Source organism: Peromyscus leucopus, chromosome 9 (assembly GCF_004664715.2).
Source record: "Peromyscus leucopus breed LL Stock chromosome 9, UCI_PerLeu_2.1, whole genome shotgun sequence".
In the NCBI taxonomy this organism is placed as follows: domain Eukaryota; kingdom Metazoa; phylum Chordata; class Mammalia; order Rodentia; family Cricetidae; genus Peromyscus; species Peromyscus leucopus.
The window spans coordinates 113,711,066-113,730,297 of record NC_051070.1 but is presented as its reverse complement, the minus strand read 5'-3'; the positions used below and the strand labels follow the sequence as shown (position 1 = coordinate 113,730,297).

General features: G+C 38.2%; 1 protein-coding gene across 1 annotated transcript in view; it reads right to left on the bottom strand.

Annotated features, from left to right (window-relative positions):
• The window catches only part of Appl1 (adaptor protein, phosphotyrosine interacting with PH domain and leucine zipper 1), a 45,987-nt gene that overhangs the window by 8,238 nt on the left and 18,517 nt on the right, over positions 1-19,232 (bottom strand). The window contains exons 10-16 of the mRNA XM_028882415.2: positions 18,064-18,222; positions 16,707-16,895; positions 14,204-14,246; positions 12,705-12,761; positions 11,073-11,164; positions 9,746-9,928; positions 7,122-7,174 (exon numbers count right to left, since the gene is read on the bottom strand). Of these exons, the coding sequence (XP_028738248.1) occupies positions 7,122-7,174; positions 9,746-9,928; positions 11,073-11,164; positions 12,705-12,761; positions 14,204-14,246; positions 16,707-16,895; positions 18,064-18,222 (776 nt within the window). The remainder of the gene's footprint in view (positions 1-7,121; positions 7,175-9,745; positions 9,929-11,072; positions 11,165-12,704; positions 12,762-14,203; positions 14,247-16,706; positions 16,896-18,063; positions 18,223-19,232) is intronic.

Sequence of the window (19,232 nt, the reverse complement as noted above, 5' to 3'; positions counted from 1 at the left end):
GAAAAATGTGTTACATATTATATACCACATATATATATGTGGTAAAAAACAAAAATGACATCATGAAATTTGTGGGCAAATGGATGGAACTAGAAAGAATCATCCTGAGTGAGGTAACACAGACCCAGAAAGACAAACATGGTATGTACTCACTCTTAAATGGATATTTGATGCAAAGCAAAAGATAACCAGGCTACAACTCACAACCCCAGAGAAGGTAGGTAAAAGGATGACCCTAAGAGGGACATACATGGAGGGCCCCAGGAAGGGCAATTAGTTAAGGTCTCCTGGGTAAACTGGGATGAGGGTGGAAGGGAAGAGATGGGTGATGGGAACATGAGAGACTGAGATGGTCCAGTGGAGGGAGGGACAGAGAGGAAGAGCAAAGAAAGAGATATCTTGGTAGAGGGGAAGATATCTTATATCTTATAAAAAGGGGGAAGATAACCCATTAGGGGGTTAGGGAGAAACCTGGTGCTAGGGAAATCCCCAGGAATCCATAAGGATGACACCAACTAAGACTCCTAGCAATAATGGAGAGGGTGCCTGAACTTACCTTCCACTATAATCAGATTAATAACTACCCTAATTGTCTTCACAGAACCTACATCCAGTAACTGATGGAAGCAAATGCAGTGATCCACAACCAAACACTGGGCTGAGCTCCTAGACTTCAGTTGAAGAGAGGGAGGAGGGATCACAGGAGCAGATGAGGTCAAGATCATGATGGGGAAAATCACAGAGACAACTGACCCAAGTTGGTGGGAGCTCATGGACTCTGGCCTATCAGCTGGGAAATATGCATAAGACCAAACTGAACCCTCTGAAATGTGGGTGACAGTTATATGGCTAGATCTGTTTGGGGAGCCCCTATCAGTAGGACCAGGACTTATCCTGGGTGTATGAAATGGCTTTTTGGAATACATTCTCTAGGGTTGGATATCTGGCTCAACCAGGGGGTGGGGCTTGGTCCTGCCTCAACTTAGTTTGCAAGACTTTGTTGACTCCCCAAGGGAGGCCTTACCCCCTCTGAGGAGTGGATAGGGAGAGTGGAATTGGTATGTAAAATGAAAAATGTTTTTTAAATAAATAAATAAAAAGATACCAGAAAACTGAACACATCCTTCCACACACCCTTGCCCCACTCAACCCACCTAGATCTCATGTCAAGTGCCCCAGCCTAGTTTGGCCACCCCAGACTGAGCCTCAACCAACCTCTAGGATTCCACCAAGACCTGCTCTGTCTACCCAAATCCTACAAGCTCCTCCCACACCACACTCACCTCTCCACTTAGCCATATCTACCCCTACACTCGAGGCCTGGACCAGAAAACACATGCTGTACAACAATCCAGTCTGCTCTGTTCATTTGACTTCCTTCTACCCAAGTCCTTTCTCACCTCTAGGCCTAACCCGCTTGTACATCCCTTCTTGTGTCCCAACTTGCTTTGTCCATAATAGTCATAAAACTAAGAAAAGAAGTCCATCTGCCTAGATGTTATTGCAAGAATACAAACAATATGAAAAGATCAAGCTATTATTTCCTCTCCAAAACCTACCAGTGCTGTGGAAATGTTTGCCAATGATAATTACCTAGGTGAAACCCAAGACACAGAATTTAAAAAACCAATCATGGGCTGGAGAGATGGCTCAGAGGTTAAGAGCACTGGCTGTTCTTCCAAAGGTCCTGAGTTCAATTCCCAGCAACCACATGGTGGCTCACAACCATCTGTAATGAGATCTGGTGCCTTCTGGCCTGCAGGGATATGTGCATGCAGAACACTGTATACATAATAATAAAAAATAATAATAAAATAAACATCCAATAATTTAAACAGTTTAAGAAGACACAAAGAAATAGCTCAATGAAATTAAGGAGAAAGAACTTAAGGAAAACAAACCTCTGAGTGATGCCCAAGAAAACACAAACATAATGCTGGTGGATATGATGGAGATAATCCAGAACTTGAGAACAGAATTCAATAAAGAGATGTAAACATGGAAGAGGACTCAAACTGAAATGAGGATGGACCTGAAAAACCTAGTAAGCTGAGATTCCCCTTCTTCTCCAGGGTCTTTTGGCCACTCGGCCACAAGGGCAAAGGGGGTAGAAGTGGCAAGCAGAGCCTCGTCCAGTCTATGAGCATGACAGAAATAGCCTTCTGGGAGACTGCTTCAGTGTTATAGTTCAACTTCATTCCAGAGTGAGGGCAGATATGATGGGAGATATGAAGGATAGGGACAGTGGCACCACCTAATTGGCATTAAATAGCACAGTCCTACCATAAAGCTCCTAGCACAATGTTTAACTATCACATGGGCAGCAGAGGGAAAGCTGTTGCAGGGAACTGTGTCAAGGGTCACACTAGAGATAAGTCAGGCATCTGGGCCTAGAGACATTCCCCAAATAAGGTCAGACAGAGAGTAGGAAGCTTCCCCTGGGGAATTGAGGGAATCCTTCATGTTGTTGAGCTTAGAGAGAGCTGCCTAGCCATGGTAGAGACTACAACCTCTGACCAGTAGGGACTCCCAACAGTAAGTCAACTAGAAAACTCAAGGGAAGCCTTACAAGTAAACTGCATCAAGCAGAAGATAGAATATTAGGTTTTGAAGATGAAGTAGAAGATTTAGACCAAATAATCAAAGAATATGAAAAAAATCTTTAAAACACAATAAACATACAGGAAATGTGGAGCAACATGATAATTAAACCTTCAATTATAAGCACAGATGAAGGAAAAGAATCCCAAGTAAATGGCATACACCAGGTCTTCCACAAGATCATAGAAGAAAAACTCCCCAAACTAAGGAAAGACACACCCATACAAATACAAGAAACACACAGAATATCAAATAGACAAGACCAGAAAAGAAAATACCCATAATATATCATAGTTAAAGTACTAAGTATACATAACAAAGAAAGTGTACTGAAAGCTGCAAGGGGAAAAAAACAATACCACTTTAAGTCACATCTAAGGAAAGCTCAACAGAGTAACAGCTGATTTCCCAGGGGGACCTTTGAAAGCCAGAAGACTGGAGTAATGCATTCAAGTCAGTCCTAAAAGACCATGAGGATCCACCTAAACTAATATAACTGCCATATTGAAATGCAAAGAACAATTTTCTATAATCTAAACAGCCTAAACATTTTTCTACCCAACAAACCAAATCTAAAAAAAACACAGGAAGTAATGTTTCTGGCTAAAGAGAGAAATGAGCACAGCCAATATAGAATGTGGAAAGAAATATAAAGCCATCATTATTAAAATACAAAAATACCACTGAAAACACAACACAAAGAACTAATAACACAATGACTAAAATTAACACACACATTTCTTTTTTATTTGTTTGGTCGCTTTTTTGTTTTTGTTTTTTCAAGACAGGGTTTCTCTGTGTAGCTCTGGCTGTCCTGGAACTCACTCTGTAGACCAGGCTGGCTTCGAACTCAGAGATCCGCCTGCCTCTGCCTCCCCAAGTGCTGGGATTAAAGGTATCACCACCACCACTGGCAACATGCACATTTCAATAATAACCTTAAATATCAACGGCCTGAATTCTCAAAACTAAAGACACAAACTGAAAGGATCAAGAAACAAAATCCATCTGTCTGCTAGGTTTTTTCTTTCTTTCTTTCTTTCTTTCTTTTTTTTAAGGATTTATTTATTTATTATGTACACAGTGTTCTGCCTGCATGTACGTCTGCACACCAGAAGAGGGCACCAGATCTCATTACAGATGGTTTTCAGCCATCATGTGGTTGCTGGGAATTGAACTCAGGACCTCTGGGAGAGCAGCCAGTGCTCTTTACCACTGAGCCATCTCTCCAGCCCCCTGTATGCTGTTTTTAAGAAACACAGCTTTAAAAACAGGCACCATCTTAGAGTAAAAGGATGGACTACAAACACTCCAATCAAATGGGCAAGCAGGCTTCCCTTATTCTAGCAGCTGACAAAATAGATGTCAAACTAAAACTAACCATAAAAGATAAAGACACTTTGTTTTAATCAAGGTAACACTTAACCAACACATTTATGATCCTAAACATACATTCACCTAGCTGGGTGTGGTGGCGCACACCTTTAATCCCATCACTCAGGAGGCAGAGGCAGGAGGATCTTCGTAAGTTCAAGGCCAACCTGGTCTACAAATCGAGTTCCAGGACAACCAGGGCTGTTACACAGAGACAGAGGTCTCGAAAAACGTATATATTTTTTCACCAAACACTGGTGAATCCAATTTCATTTAAAAAAAAAAAATGTACTAATGGATTTAAAAACAAAGATTAACACCAACCCATAAATAGTGACTCCAAACCCCACTTTCTCCAATAGACAGATCATCTGAACAAAAACTACAGAGAAACATCAGAATTAATACCATAAGCCAAATTCAGAAGGGCTGAGGTAACTCTATGTATCTTACCTGACCACAATGCAATAAAATCTAGAATTGACAACAAACAAATCTCTAGTAAGTACACGAACTCATGGAGACTAGATAATTTATTAATGGATAATGAATGAGTCAAAGAAACCAAGAAAGAAATAAAAAAAATTTCCAGGAACCAAATAAAAATGAAAACAATCAAAACAGAACTTCTGGGCCATATTGAAAGCAGTCCTTTGAGGGAAATTTAGAGCTCTAAGTACCTACATTAAAAAAATCAGAAAGATTACAAATAAATAGTTTAATGATACAACTAAAAATTTTGGAAAAACAGCCAGGCAGTGTGGTGCATGCCTTTAGTCCCAGCACTAGTGAAGCAGAGTCAGATGGATCTCTAAGTTCAAGGGCTACACAGATCTCTGAGTTTGAGTCTACAGACTTAAGTTCCAGAGGAACCCAGTTAACAGCAAGAAATAATATAAATCAGAGTATAAATCAATGAAATATAAAAAAATTACAAAGAAGCAATGAATCTAACAACAGGTCTTTGAGAAGATAAACAAGACTGACAGACATTCAAATTAACAGAATCAGAAATGAACAGGAAAATATTATGACACAAAAAAATTCAGGCTGGGTGGTGGTGGCACACGCCTTTAATCCCAGCACTCGGGAGGCAGAGCCAGGCGGATCTCCATGAGTTCGAGGCCAGCCTGGTCTACAGAGCAAGCTCCAGGACAGGCACCAAAACTACACAGAGAAACCCTGTCTCGAAGAAAAAAAAAACAAAAAAAAAATTTTTTTTTTTCAGAATATTGTATGGGAATATTCTAAAAGACCTGTTCTCCATTAAGCTGGAAAACATAAAGAAAAAAATATTTTTAGATTCAGCCAAACCACCAAATTTAAACCAAGAACTCAACAATCTAAACATATAAATAACAAATGAAGTGATTAGAATAGTAATAAAAGCTTTCCAGATAAGTAAGTCCAGAGCCAGATGGATTCACAGCAGAATTCTACCAGAATTTCAAAGATCTACAGCCAATCCTTCTTAAACTATTCAAAGAAAACAGAACCAGGAGGAGCACTCCCAAGCCTCATCTTGAAGCCGATAGATATCACTCTAATATCCAAACAGGTAAAAACAACAATAACAGAAAACCACAGCCCAGGATCTCTGATGAACATAGATTCAAAACTTCTCAATAAAATACTAAATACTAACAAATAAAAAAGACTATACACGATGACAAAGTGGCTTTATCCCTAAAATGCAGGGATGGTTCAACATACACAAGTCAATTCAACATAATAAACCTAAGCACACTTAAAGACAAAAAACACATGATCATCTCAATAGATGCAGAAAAAAGCCTTTGACAAAATCCAACATGCCCTTAAGATAAAAGTCCTAGTAGGACTAGAAGGAACATACCTCACTATAATAAAAGCTATACATAAGAAGCCCACAGCCAACATCATCCTAAATGGAGAAAACCTTGAAGCAATCCCACTGAAGTTGAAACAAGACAAGGTGTCCACTTCCCCACTCCTTTTCAATATTGTGCTCAAAGCACAAGCTAGAGTAATAAGACAGAGAAGGAAATTAAAGGAATACAAACAGGGAAAAAAGAAGTCAAACTATCCCTACTTACAGATGACATAATATTATACATTAAAAGATCCCCCCCCCCCCCGCAAAAAAAAAATCTATCAGGAAACTGATAGAAAGGACAAATTCAGCTGTGTAGCAAATACAGAATCAACCTGCACAAATCAATAGCTTTAGTACACACCACCAACAATGATACAGAGAAAGAGATCATGGACATACTCCATTCACAACTGCCTCTTGAGGGTAGGAAGATGAAAATGAAAACTTTTTTTTTTCAAAAAAGTTCAAGAGATAGCTTATGTACTAAGAATTTGACTATATGGTCAAAAGTCTACGACATTCTGTGAGACCAAAATGAGCCATCTTAGAAATAAGACCAAAATGCTTTCCCCCTAAAATTAAGGCCTAAGATTTCTCCTTTTGAGAACAGGCCAGAAGTTACTGAGACCAGTCAGTTCAGATTCCAGAAACCAGGAAGTGTAAAAGTACAGAGTCACAAGGTAGTCAGGAGGTAATGGCTGCCGGACTATGGAATGTCCTCTCCCTGGTTTCCAGGGTAACTGATCACAGAAATGCCTCCACCTGAGGGCAGCCAATGAAAAATGGTGGTGGGCAACTACTTCCTTAGAAGGAAAACTGAATTGTGATTTCTGGAATTCCTAGAAGCGAGCCAATCAGAATTGTACCTGTACTAGCACCCCTAAATGATGTAACCTTGTGACTTTTCCCTTTAAAAACTGAGCTTGCAGACAGGTGGGCACTTCCTCCAGCTTCCACTGCGTTGGATCTGTTGGACGAAGTCCCTGCCTAGGCTTGTATTGCTTTTGGATATCCACGATTAAACCTTGCTTTTGCATTCTGGCTTGCTCGTCCTTGGTGGTCTCTCTGGGGGTCGCAATCTGGGCACAACAATTCTACAGTTGTGTATGAGTAACTTCTGAAGTCAGATTGGGTTCTTGTTGCCTTAGGAGTACTATGAGTAAAGTTGAGACAATTCTGAAGTAAAAACAGTATCAAAGCTGAGCACAGCAGCAGAACAAATACAAACAGCACATTTCAAAGTCTACTACTGAGTCACTCTAGAATGTAAGAGTATCCAAATGTGTTCTACCTTCAGTTTCTGATTTTGTGCTTCCTCCAGATTCTCCAAATGGATTTGTACGCCTGAAGTTTAGGAAAAAATAGGAACAAATCGGTCAGTCACCACGAGCCACATGGAAGAGACCAGAGTTAAAAACTGAGCCATAAAACTTTACATGTTTACAAAGAAAAGCTCTAGAATGTCCTACTCTGTTAATGAACAATAGGATGGCCAAAATACTGTATGAGCTTCACTCTCACACTGAGTAATAGGCCAACCCAATGTATCTGCATTGACTGATTTACCTATTTCAGTCCTCTGTTGCTGTATTTTATTTAGCAGGCATAAATTTAGCCACACACAACAAAAAGTCCTCATAATAAACTATTTTCCAAAAGTTTTCTAATTTAAACAAGCCAACACAGAGGAAGATTAATGTTACACACTACTTAAGGCTTATGAAAATGCCTGGGATTTACTAAACTGTAAAAATCGCAGTCTGGGTTCTATAAGTATAAACTGCAAGTTAACTATTCAGATTTGAACACTGTCTAGCTCAAAACATTATTATCTTTCCTGTTAATTGTATTCCCTACAGCTGAGCCTCTATATAAGTATCCCATGTATATGTATGTACTAAGAATGCTTGCCTAGTATGCACACAAAGCCTGGGTTTCATTCCCAGCACCACAAACAAAGTGAAATAAAACTGACCTCTGTATTTCTCAAGATATAAGTAACAATGCAAGGAGAAAAACAAGCCAAAGATTAAAAACTCCTCCTCCTCCTTCCTGTTCTTAGCTTATGGCACAATCACAATGATAGAAGGAAAAAGTTCCATTCAAAGAAAGTCTTGGAAGCAGTGGTCTGAAATAATACTAGCATTAAGAAAACATGACAGAGGCTAAGGACATGGCTCAGTCAGACCTAAGTTTAACCCCCAAAACCTATGTAAAAAATGCCAAGCAGCCGGGTATGGTAGTGCATGCACACTTTTAATCTCAGCACTTGAGAGGCAGAGGCAGGTAGATCTCTGAGTTGAAGGCCAGCCTTGTCCAGACTGCAGGACAGCCAGGGATATAGAGAAACCCTGTCTCAAACACCCTCCCACAAAAAAAAAAAAAAAAAAAGGCCAAGCAAGGTTGTACACACTTGCAATCCCAGCTTTGAGGAGGCAGAAATGGACAGATCATTAGGGCTCACTGGATAGCCAGCCAACCTAGCAAGATTTAGGCCAGTGGGAGATTCTTTGTCAAAAAGGTGGATGGCTGAGGAATCACACTAAAGGAACAACACCTGAGCTGTCCTCTGGCCTCCCCAAACATGCACTTAAATGTATGTGTGCATCTGCAAACACATAAACGTGCATATACACACATACATACACACAAAAAGATATTGACCTCTTTTTTAAAAAAACATTTATTTATTCTTATTTTAGGTTATAGATGAGTGCCCACATGTATGTATATGCACTATTTATGTGTCCAGTGCCTGCAGAGGCCAGAAAAGGGCTTCAGATTCCCTGGAGCTGGAGTTAAGGATGGCTGCCAGCTACCATGTAGGTGCTGGGAACCAAACCTGGGTCCTCTGCAAGAGCAGCAAGTGCTGCTAACCATTGAGCCATCTCTCCTGCCCAATACTGATCTCTTTCATATCAGCCTGGCATATCATATCAAATGCTACACATACTTAGTATATTTATACAAATTTACATGATTATATAAATGTCATATCCAAATTTAATGTAATAAGTGCCCAACCTCCTTAATAAACAATTCGCCATAGTTTCATTTCTTTATGTGTATGTGTGTTTGTCTATATAAATTATTGTGCACCACATGCATTCAGCAACCCACAAGGCCAGAAGATGGTTTCAGGTCCCCTAGAACCAGAGTTATAGGTATGTGAGCTGCCATGTGGTGCCATGACCTAACACTCTGCAGGAGCAGTAAGTGCTCTCAACTTCTGAGCCATTTCTCTAGCCAGTCCCCCTAAAAAAATAAAAAAATTAAGTACTTTGACAAGAGTATTCTTCCTCTTCATCATCATCATCATCAAGATGAAGTAATTTGACAAGAGTATTCTTCTTCTTCATCATCATTAACATCATCATCAAGACAGGATCTCATATAGTCCAAACTGGACTTGAATTTGCTATATAGCCAAGACAGCCTGAACATCTGATTCTCCTACTCCCAACTCCCAAGTACACCAACTGCAGGCATGAGCTAAACATACTCAAGTTTGATGTGGTACTGGGGACGGAATCCAAGTCTCCATGCATGCTAAGCAAGCACTCTACCAACTGAGCTACATCCCCAACCCCTTATTCTGACACAGAATTTTTAAAATATCATCGCAACCTAAAGATAAAACTATCATTTCCCCTGCAATTGACAGGACAAATAACCAAGTAATAGACTTGATAAGCAATTCAGAATTAAAACTTTTGACATTTAATTATCCAAAAACCTTTAATTGATGCAGAAGACTTTAAAAAAAAGAATCTGTATGGTTCTATCCTAACTACGAAAATGTTGTTAGGCAATTACATGAAAGACAACGTAGCTGATGCAGAAATGCATCATAAGCAGAATCACAAATCTTACAGACGACACACAGCACATTGTCTTCATGACATCATCACTCACCTGCCTCCTTGGCCAAAGGCTTTTCCCTGGCCAGGCTGATCTTCACACACAGGAGAAATTATATCAAACTGTATTGGAGTATCTGGGGCAACAAGAGAATCGAGAGAAAGGGAGGCCAAATTGGTGGACTCTGATCCCAAGGATCCTGAACTGCTGGTTCGAGCCGTTGGTGGCCGAGATTGTCTAAAGGCAAAGGAAAACAAAAAGGCACTGAATTTAGTTTTTCTTTCAGAAGTTCAATGCTTAGAAGACTACAAAAAAAAAAAAAACACAATATTTTAAGTCAATGACAGTATAAAGCAAACACCAAAAAAAAGTATTTCCAAGGCAGGCAGAGAAGCACTGACCTGTAATCGCAGCCCTCAAGAAGTGAAGGCACAGAGTCACAAACTCTGGGTCGGTCTGGTCTACAAAGCAAGACCCTGACTGAAAAAGTAAAAGCTTAATCCCAAATCAGCTAGCTAGTTATTTAGTAAAAGATTCCTTTCTTAGCTGAGAAGTGGTGATGCACAACTTTAATCCCAGCACTTGGGAGGCAGAGGCAGGTGGATTTCTGTGAGTTTGAGGCCAGCCTGGTCTACAGAGTGAGATCCAGGACAGGCTCCAAAGCTACACAGAGAAACTCTGTCTCGAAAAAACAAAAAACAAACAAACAAACAAAAAGATTCCTTTCTTTCCAATTAAAATCATAAACTGGACTCGGGAGATAGTAAAGTATCTGCTGCCTAAGCAGGAGAACTCTGGTTTTACTCTTCAATATTTGTATTTTAAAAAGCTCCCCAGGGCATCAGGCATCTGCAAAAACAGCACTGAAATGCATAGAAAGGAAGACTCAAGGAACTCACTGGCCAGTCATCCTATCAAATCAATGACTCCAGATTTATGAGATCCTGTCTTAAAAATAACAATCTCCACCATATCAACCTCTGGCCTGCACAGGCACATATACGTGAATGTGTGCACGCACACATCCCTTATTAGTATATTTATTATTTTGAAAATATACTTCTATTAGAGATAACTTAGTACTTATCTAATTGTACTTTAAAAATCATCTAATTGTACTTTAAAAATCAGATTGCTCTAGCCGGGCGGTGGTGGCGCACGCCTTTAATCCCAGCACTCGGGAGGCAGAGCCAGGCGGATCTCTGAGTTCGAGGCCAGCCTGGGCTACCAAGTGAGTCCCAGGAAAGGCGCAAAGCTACACAGAGAAACCCTGTCTCGAAAAACCAAAAAAAAAAAAAAAAAAAATCAGATTGATCAGATTGCTCACTAACACATTAAATAGCTTATATTGTCCACTAAATAATCCCATACACTAACTCACCCTGCTGGACGAAGGCTCTCATGTCTCTGCTGGAAAGATGGGGAAGGAGTGACAGCTTCCAGAGCAGACTGATTTACTCGTGCAGCAGTTTCCTATTTTGTTCCATTTTGTTTTTTAAAAAAAGGATTAGTGTTAATAATGTAAGAAACTAAAAGTTTGATATTGTTCTCAAAATTGTTTCTAAGCTCTTGAGTTGTTTACAATATAAATTCAAGCTACTGAGGTATTTCCATTCTCTGACCTTACTAGTAAGGTACATTAATTTCAAACATTATGAACTTCCTATAATTCAAGAATAATTCTAATTTCTTTCTACTAACATACACAATATTTTCCTAACTATCAGTTATCTTGGATTAAGGTTTGTACTACCACCTACCACATTGCCTAGTCTAATTCAAAATATTTTATATAATATAAAATTTAGAAAGAGTAGAAAATATTCATTAAATATAAATGAACTCTTAGAATATAGTTATTTGTGAAATTATTATGAATAATCTGGATGGCATCTCATTTTCACACAAACAGAATTCTTCCGTTTTTCTAAATGAAAAGTCTTTGAATTTAAAACCTGGAAGTCATCTTTATCATTTTCTTCCTTACCGTTTACTCAGTCAGTTACTAACTAGTGTCTCCTATCAAATCCACCATTACATCAATAGTAGCTTAAGCTGGCCACAGTGGCACATGCCATCAATCTGGGTTGGGGGAGGGGCAGAAGCAAGCCGCTCCAAGAAACCCTGCTGGGATAGGGGAAGAGCTTAAGACTTAGACTTTCAACTGAAATCACCAATCCCTCTCCAGCTCTGGGAAGACCTGGGTTTACAGCATAGCCAGCTCATGAAGACTGGATCTAGACAGCTTCTGTCTAGGACCAAGTTTTTCCCAACTCTCAGATAGCATGGACTCATTCCATTCCTTCAACTACCAGCACCCTTGGATTCTACCTGCACATCTGAACTGTACCTAGGCTAAGTTTACAAGCTGAGGTTCACCGGGTTTGAATCCTTTGCTCCTCAAAGAATAAGTTGTAAACTGAGAATTCAGGCTACATCATTATAGATGTACCAAAATCATAGCATGATTTCCAGATGATCTGTATGCAGACTTCAGTTTTCTATTCTGCACCAGAAACTTTTATTTACACCATAGTTCATCTACATGTCACCTCTGTGTCTAAGCTTTAGTTTTTATTGTATTATCTGCAGCATCTCTACAGAACTTTCTCTAAAACAAAGTCCTCACCGATCCTAACATTCTCAAAATGTAAGTCTGTAAGTGACCACCATGTGCATTTTTTAAACCATCACAACATATTGTAAATAAAATGTCACACAGCTTCCGTTTTCCCTTACCATAGTAACTCCCAGAGGAGCCATGGAGTTTCACCTAATTTTTACCTACTCCATGGCATTCAACATGAAGCTAAACTGTCAATACCAGTTGAGTAACTGATTTCAGTATATTTTAAAATAACACACTGTTCTGTGACAGTCAATACATGGTATACTGTATGGATTCTAGAAGTACTTGAGATTACATAATTTGAGAAAGGAGTCAATAAAAGCCATATAAACCACAAAATAACTTCACTGAGATAGATCTGAATAACAAAATAAAAAATAGTACCTCTGGATTTTCACTCAAGTATATTTGTTTAGATATGTTGTTTATTGTACAAATCCACTGAAAAAGAAAAATAATTAAATATGATTACTAATTTTTTTTTCAATAAAGCCTTTCTACTAAGGAAGACTATTCAATATTAAACTGAAACAGAATTTTCATTAGAAGTAGCACATAATCCTCTTCATAAGAAAATACCTTGGGGGTAGGGATGTAGCTCAGTGGTAGAACATATACTTAACAAAACATATGAGACCTTGGATTCAATCCCCAGCAGCACAAACAAACAAAACAAAAACAAGACACCCTGCTATAAACATGCATGTAAGAGAGCTTCAGATTAGTTATTTTTAAATAAATGTATTTATACAAGGAAATAAATAGTAATTACATTAAATTTTAACTTAATAGTATACATTTATATATTTTTATATTATTTCTTCCCTTAATTCCCACCAAACATGGTAGTATGAACTCAGTTACCACAACACCTATGTGAAAAATTAAAATACAAATTCTTTCCAGGGAATGTACATTATATATCTTCCTTCTTTCAAAATAGAGAACACTATTCCATCTCTCAAGGGTTCCTGCACCTGACAGGCCTCACAAAACTACTACTGTGGTAAACCGTGCCGAGAGCAGAGTCGTGTGTCCTCAAGGACCACAACTACCTTTCCCAGGAGAAATAAATACATGGTGTCTCTACAGAATTTCTAACTGTCTTTTACCAATAAAATTATAATACTAAATAAAAATGCTTGAAAGTCAGCTAGGGTATATATTCATGAAGACTATTTCTGAAAACAGTTTCTAAAGTATCAGTCTTGGTAACACCTTACCTTCCACATGTGGTATACTAGGAGTACAACCGGAGCCAGAACGAAAAGGCTTGTAAGGAAGAACAGACTCCCAAATCCTTGTTTCCCTGTCTTTCATTTTCCCACGCCTACGCTTTGGTTGCTCCTGCGGCACCACATCTGTTCCACTATGTTCTCGCTGCAGCAGGGTGTCTCAGAGTTAGTGAGACGGAGAATAAATGAAACTGTCAACTCATGGCCCTACGCCTGCTGGAAGGCTCACGAGGTCACTGCTGAACGTAACACTCTAGGACAGCACAGAAACGGTGTCTAAGGTTCCTCCAGCTATAAAACTGTTAGAAAACTAAGACTCCTGCTTGAGAACAGAGAAATTTAAAAATGATTTTTAATTAACTAGGATGTTTCCAAATTTTCTATAATGACATGTATACATTAATATGCTTTGTTCTCAGGAAAAAATAGTTTTAAATGTTGCTAAAGAAATTAACTTTAGGGGCTGGAGTGATGGCTCAGAGGTTAAGAGCACTAGCTGCTCTTCCAGAGGTCCTGAGTTCAATTCCCAGCACCACATGGTGGCTCACAACCATCTGTAATCAGATCTGATGCCCTCTTCCGGCCTGTAGGCATACATGCTGTATACATAATAAATAAATAAATAAATCTTAAAAAAAAAATATTTACCTCTTCATGGTCCTTTTTACTCTCTGCTTGCAAAATTGAAGATCTAGAGAGAAAAGAATGGAAGCTTTAGCCTCAACTTTAAAATTAAAGAAAAAAAACACAAGAGACAATACTTTAGGGAAAGAAGACACCAGAGCATCAGGGTTTCAGCCTGAACACCAAGAGGCTATCTGCAACACAATGTGCAAAATCAGATGGAGTGTCCACTCTCAGAAGACGGAACATAAAAGAAGAAAATGCACTTCAACTTCCCGGCATCTGTATCTGACTAGAAAATACTAACTTCATTGTTGGCAGTTTCACCCTCAATAAGGTTAAATAAAAATTCCAACATATGAATCACTAACATAAAATATATGGCTTTTATCCATATATTAATATTTTATGAGAAAATTTAAATTTTAATAGTTTTCTATCATATCAGGAACAATGGGAAACCATGCCAAGCATTAGCAAACACTGACAATACAAAAGTGTAAATACTGGTAGTAACATGCTGGCAATCTGCAAACTTGGCTAACAGAAAACAAGAACTCTAATCTACAGCATTGACATACATTGTCTGTCTGTAGAAGGACTGACTAGGAAAATAACCATGTCGCTAAGACAGTAAGCAAAATTATCTTTTATGGAAAAAGGTACCTTAAAGTATATAAATATTATGGAGAACAAAAAAATGACTTTCAGAGAACCCAGATTTTTCTTCAAAATAATGAGAAAGTTCAAAGGTCAAAATCAATCTCTGCTAACTTAAATATCTATCATTAGGAAAACGTTTAAATTATGCTGTATTTTTTTTTTTAAGATTATAATGCAGCCATTACCGGTGGTTTTTTTTTAAAGATTGACTTGTTTTATTTAAGTATTTGTGAGTTGATGTGCACCACATGAATGCAGATGCCCTTGGAGGCCAGAAAGGTGTCAGTTTCCCTGGAACTGGAGCTATAGGCAGTTTTGATCTGCAAGATGTGGGTGTTCAGAACTGGACCTTGATGCTCTGTAAAAGCAGTAAGTGTTCTTAACTGCTAAGCTATTTCTCCAGTCCTATTAAAAAAAATTTTTTTAATGGATGCAGATCCAATTTATGTATACAAAATATCCTTCAATTATTTAAGAAAAGGTACTTAGACCGGGCATGATGGCACGCTTATAAACTACTAAGCACTCCTAAACTACTTCCGAGGCTAAAGTAAGAGGACCACAAGTTGAAGGCCAGTCTAGACAACTTACTGAGAACCTGTCACAAAATGGGATTTTATAAAAAGGGCTATGGCTCTAGCTATGGTAAAGACTTGCCTAGAATGCTCAAGGTTGTGGGTTCAAAGAGAAGGAGAAGAGAGGAGATGGGGAGGGGAAAGGGAAGGGAAGGAAAATGCATAAATAAAATATTATAAATAATATTTATGCTTTTCAAAGGATTGTCCTACTCTATAGATTCTCATTTAAGGCAAAGGTAATAGAATTTTTTAAAGGGCATGGTAAACAATAATGGACAAGATAACCTAACCAGAAAGTAACTGATTAACATTTCAAAATAAGACTATCATTATAATCTGTATACAACATATGGGCACATTATGTATGTTAGAATTCTATTCCCCACAATAACTGACAACTCCTCTGCCTATATTTGATGTATAGAAAAATAGAAATCAGAGGGTTTATAAGTAACTTGTCCAAGAACACAAAGTAAATAACAACCCTTGGCTGGCATTCTAACTTACACTGCCTTCCTAATACTATGCAGGATTCTTCAGTGACTAGTCTCAAACATGAAATCACAGGTATGCCCCATTTGTTGCTTTGACAACTTCAAAGTATTAAAAAAATTATTTAATTAAGTCAGAAAAAAATGAACTCATGTCTATTAAATTAGAAAGCAAATTACCTTAATATATAGTTGAAGGAATTTAGCAGAATCATTGTAGGGTAAACATTAAAATGAATTGTTTTCACTGTATCCAAGGTAAACATTAGAGTGAATAGTTGTTTTCTAGAAGTACTTTGACCTTGAAGAATCTTTGTGGAAAACAGTGATTGTTTTCCGTGATTTGTAGATTGTTTTTCTGAAGGGATGTTGCAGCCTTCGCATGACTTTGGTCACAAGATGCCTCTGGCTCAGCTGAGGCTCTTGGGTTATTGTGTATTGCAAATGTACACAGTAAAGACTAAAGTCACGAGGGCATGAGATTATTTTCATTAGAGAGACATATAGATTAGATTAGGGACCTTAGTATGAGGAAATACTTTTCCCAAAAAACAACTTTGTGTAGCAATCAATAAATATGCCTTTGAATGGGTGTTGGGGGTACAGTTCAGTTCATCAGAGGCTGGACCTTCCTGCTGCCACACAGGCCTTAAAATTTCATCTTGGAATGACCTCTTTCTTTGGCCAACCCATACAACACAGAACACCCCAACAATACAAAGTAATTTTAAATCTCTATATATTCTGCATTTTATTTTAAAATGTATGACCTATTAGCAGCAGAAAAATACTAACTTTTTTCCATCAAAAGAAGTGATCTGAAAACAGTATCGCCTGTCTTCACAATCCACAGCCATCACTGAACAGTTGTCTATATCCATGGCCAGGCCTCCTGCCACATCTCCACGGGCTTGACTCATTAAGTTTCCACCCTGCGTGAAGTAGAACTGTCTATCCCAGGTAGATGACACCAAGCCTGTTTTACTAAAGAAAGTACATTGATATTTTAATAATGACACCTAAAAATCCCTTATCATCAGCAGACACAAGAAAAAGCATGTGAAAACAAAACAACTTGCAAAAAGGCACAAAGATGTCAAGATATATAAGACTCTAAAATGATTTGTATATTTTGACTCACTTGTGTGAAAGTGTAATTTACAGTTTCAAAAAAAACTGTTAAAATGATACATCAAAAATACTAGTTATAGTTCAACATTCCAGGGAAGAAACTCGGTTTTATTTCTGGGCTTAATCTACTTCACCATCCTATATCAAGCGAAGGCTGGAGACTTAGCTCAATGGGGTAGCATGTACCTAGGATGCTCAAGGGCCTAGGTTCCAAGCAAGCATTGATAACTGAAGTTATCAATAAATAAAGAGTGGGGGAAGGAAGCTTGGCCCATTTTCAAATAAAAACTCAAATTTGACTTGATATAATCACATAGTTAAATATGTGAGTAATATTAATATAATGTTATGATAGGCTTATTTAGACTCAAATGGTTTCATCCCTTTTATAAATCCAAATTAGTCAATAAATATTAGGGTAAAGTTTTCTGGGTTTTTTTTTTTTATTTGGTTTTTCAATAGAGGGTCCCTCTGTGTAGCCTTAGCTGTCCTAGAACTGACTTTGTAGAGCAGGCTGCCCTTGAACTCACAGAGATCCGCCTGCCTCTGCCTCCCAAGTGCTGGGATTAAAGGCATGCGCCACCACCACCTGGCTTAAGGTAGTATTTTGAAAGTATTTATGAACGTCCGTCTGTCAACAAGCTCATAAATACACCACTAAAAAGTTTCAACCTTGGGCTACCAAGATGGCATAATGGTGAAGGCACTTCCCACCAAGCCTAGTAACTTGAGTTCTACCCCAACCACCCACATGGTGGAAAGAACCAGCTCCAGAAAGCTCTCCTCTCACCCCCATTCCTAAACTGTGCTACAACATGTACACACAAAATAATAATAATAATAATAATAATAATAATAATAATAATAATAATGTATACATACACAAAAATAAAAATGTATTTTTTAAAAAAAGAGGTTTTGGGTTAGTAAAACCCAAACAATCTGGCAAATAATATTAATTATACATTATATTGATTGAATATTACAAGATGAGATATGAAAATTATAATAGTTTTCTTACTTCCTAGCATTTAGGTATCCAGCCTTTCGGGTTAAATTTCGATTGACAGGAAACTTGGTAGGATCTGGGTCAGGCACATATAAAGGATCACTGGCCACTTCCAAGTCTTCTATTGTCTGTTGCATGGTCTCTACATCACCATCCATTTCCCTTCGAACACTAATACAGAGAACAGACTAGTTACTTCCAGCCACAACCAAGAAAGAAAGCCTTACCAATCCTATGTGCCCATATATTTAATTATTTAAAAAGTAATTGTAAGATGGCTAAAGTAACATAAATTCATTTTAAATGCTTTTTAAAACTTAGGGGATGGAGAGATGGCTCAGAGGTTAAGAGCACTGCTTGCTCTTCCAAAGGTCCTGAGTTCAATTCCCAGCAACCACATGGTGGCTCACAACCATCTGTAATGAGATCTGGCGCCCTCTTCTGGCCTGCAGCCGTATATGCAGGCAAAACACTGTATACATAATAAATAAAAAATCTTCCAAAAAAAAAACTTAGATATTTTGAGCCAGGCGATGGTGGCGCACACCTTTAATCCCAGCACTTGAAAGACAGAGCCAGGCGGATCTCTTGTGAGTTCGAGGCCAGCCTGGTCTACAAAGCGAGATCCAGGACAGACACCAAAACTACACTGAGAAACCCTGTCTCGAAAAACCCAAAGAAAAAAACTTAGGTATTTTGGAAACAATATCAAATTTGAACACTAGTAACTAGACACCTAACTATAGAATAGTTTTTAAAATGCTCTATAATAGTTTTTAAAATGCACAGGCCTGTGTTTAACAAGCTTCAGCACTGCAAAAGAGAAAATGAAAAATCTCCAGTTTCATCTCTCCATGCCTCAGATTAACAGCATTGCTACACAGACAGCAAGGGTGACTAGAAGTGCTTTCTCTCTCTACACAGTAGAGCACAGAAAACAAGATTTGCTTAATAATCTTCCAAGCAATGCTTACAAATGAGATCTTAAAGAAAATTTCACTTAGGGAGAATTACTGTCATGTATCTATATTATTCAGAAATTAAAGATAGCTTTTATTAAAACTGTCATCAAATACCACAATGTTATGAAATCTAGAGTTTACATTCTAGGAGGAAGATAGTAAAAACTCCAAAATTCAGCCATAAAGCTGAGAAATTAACTCATGGCAAGAAAATTAACC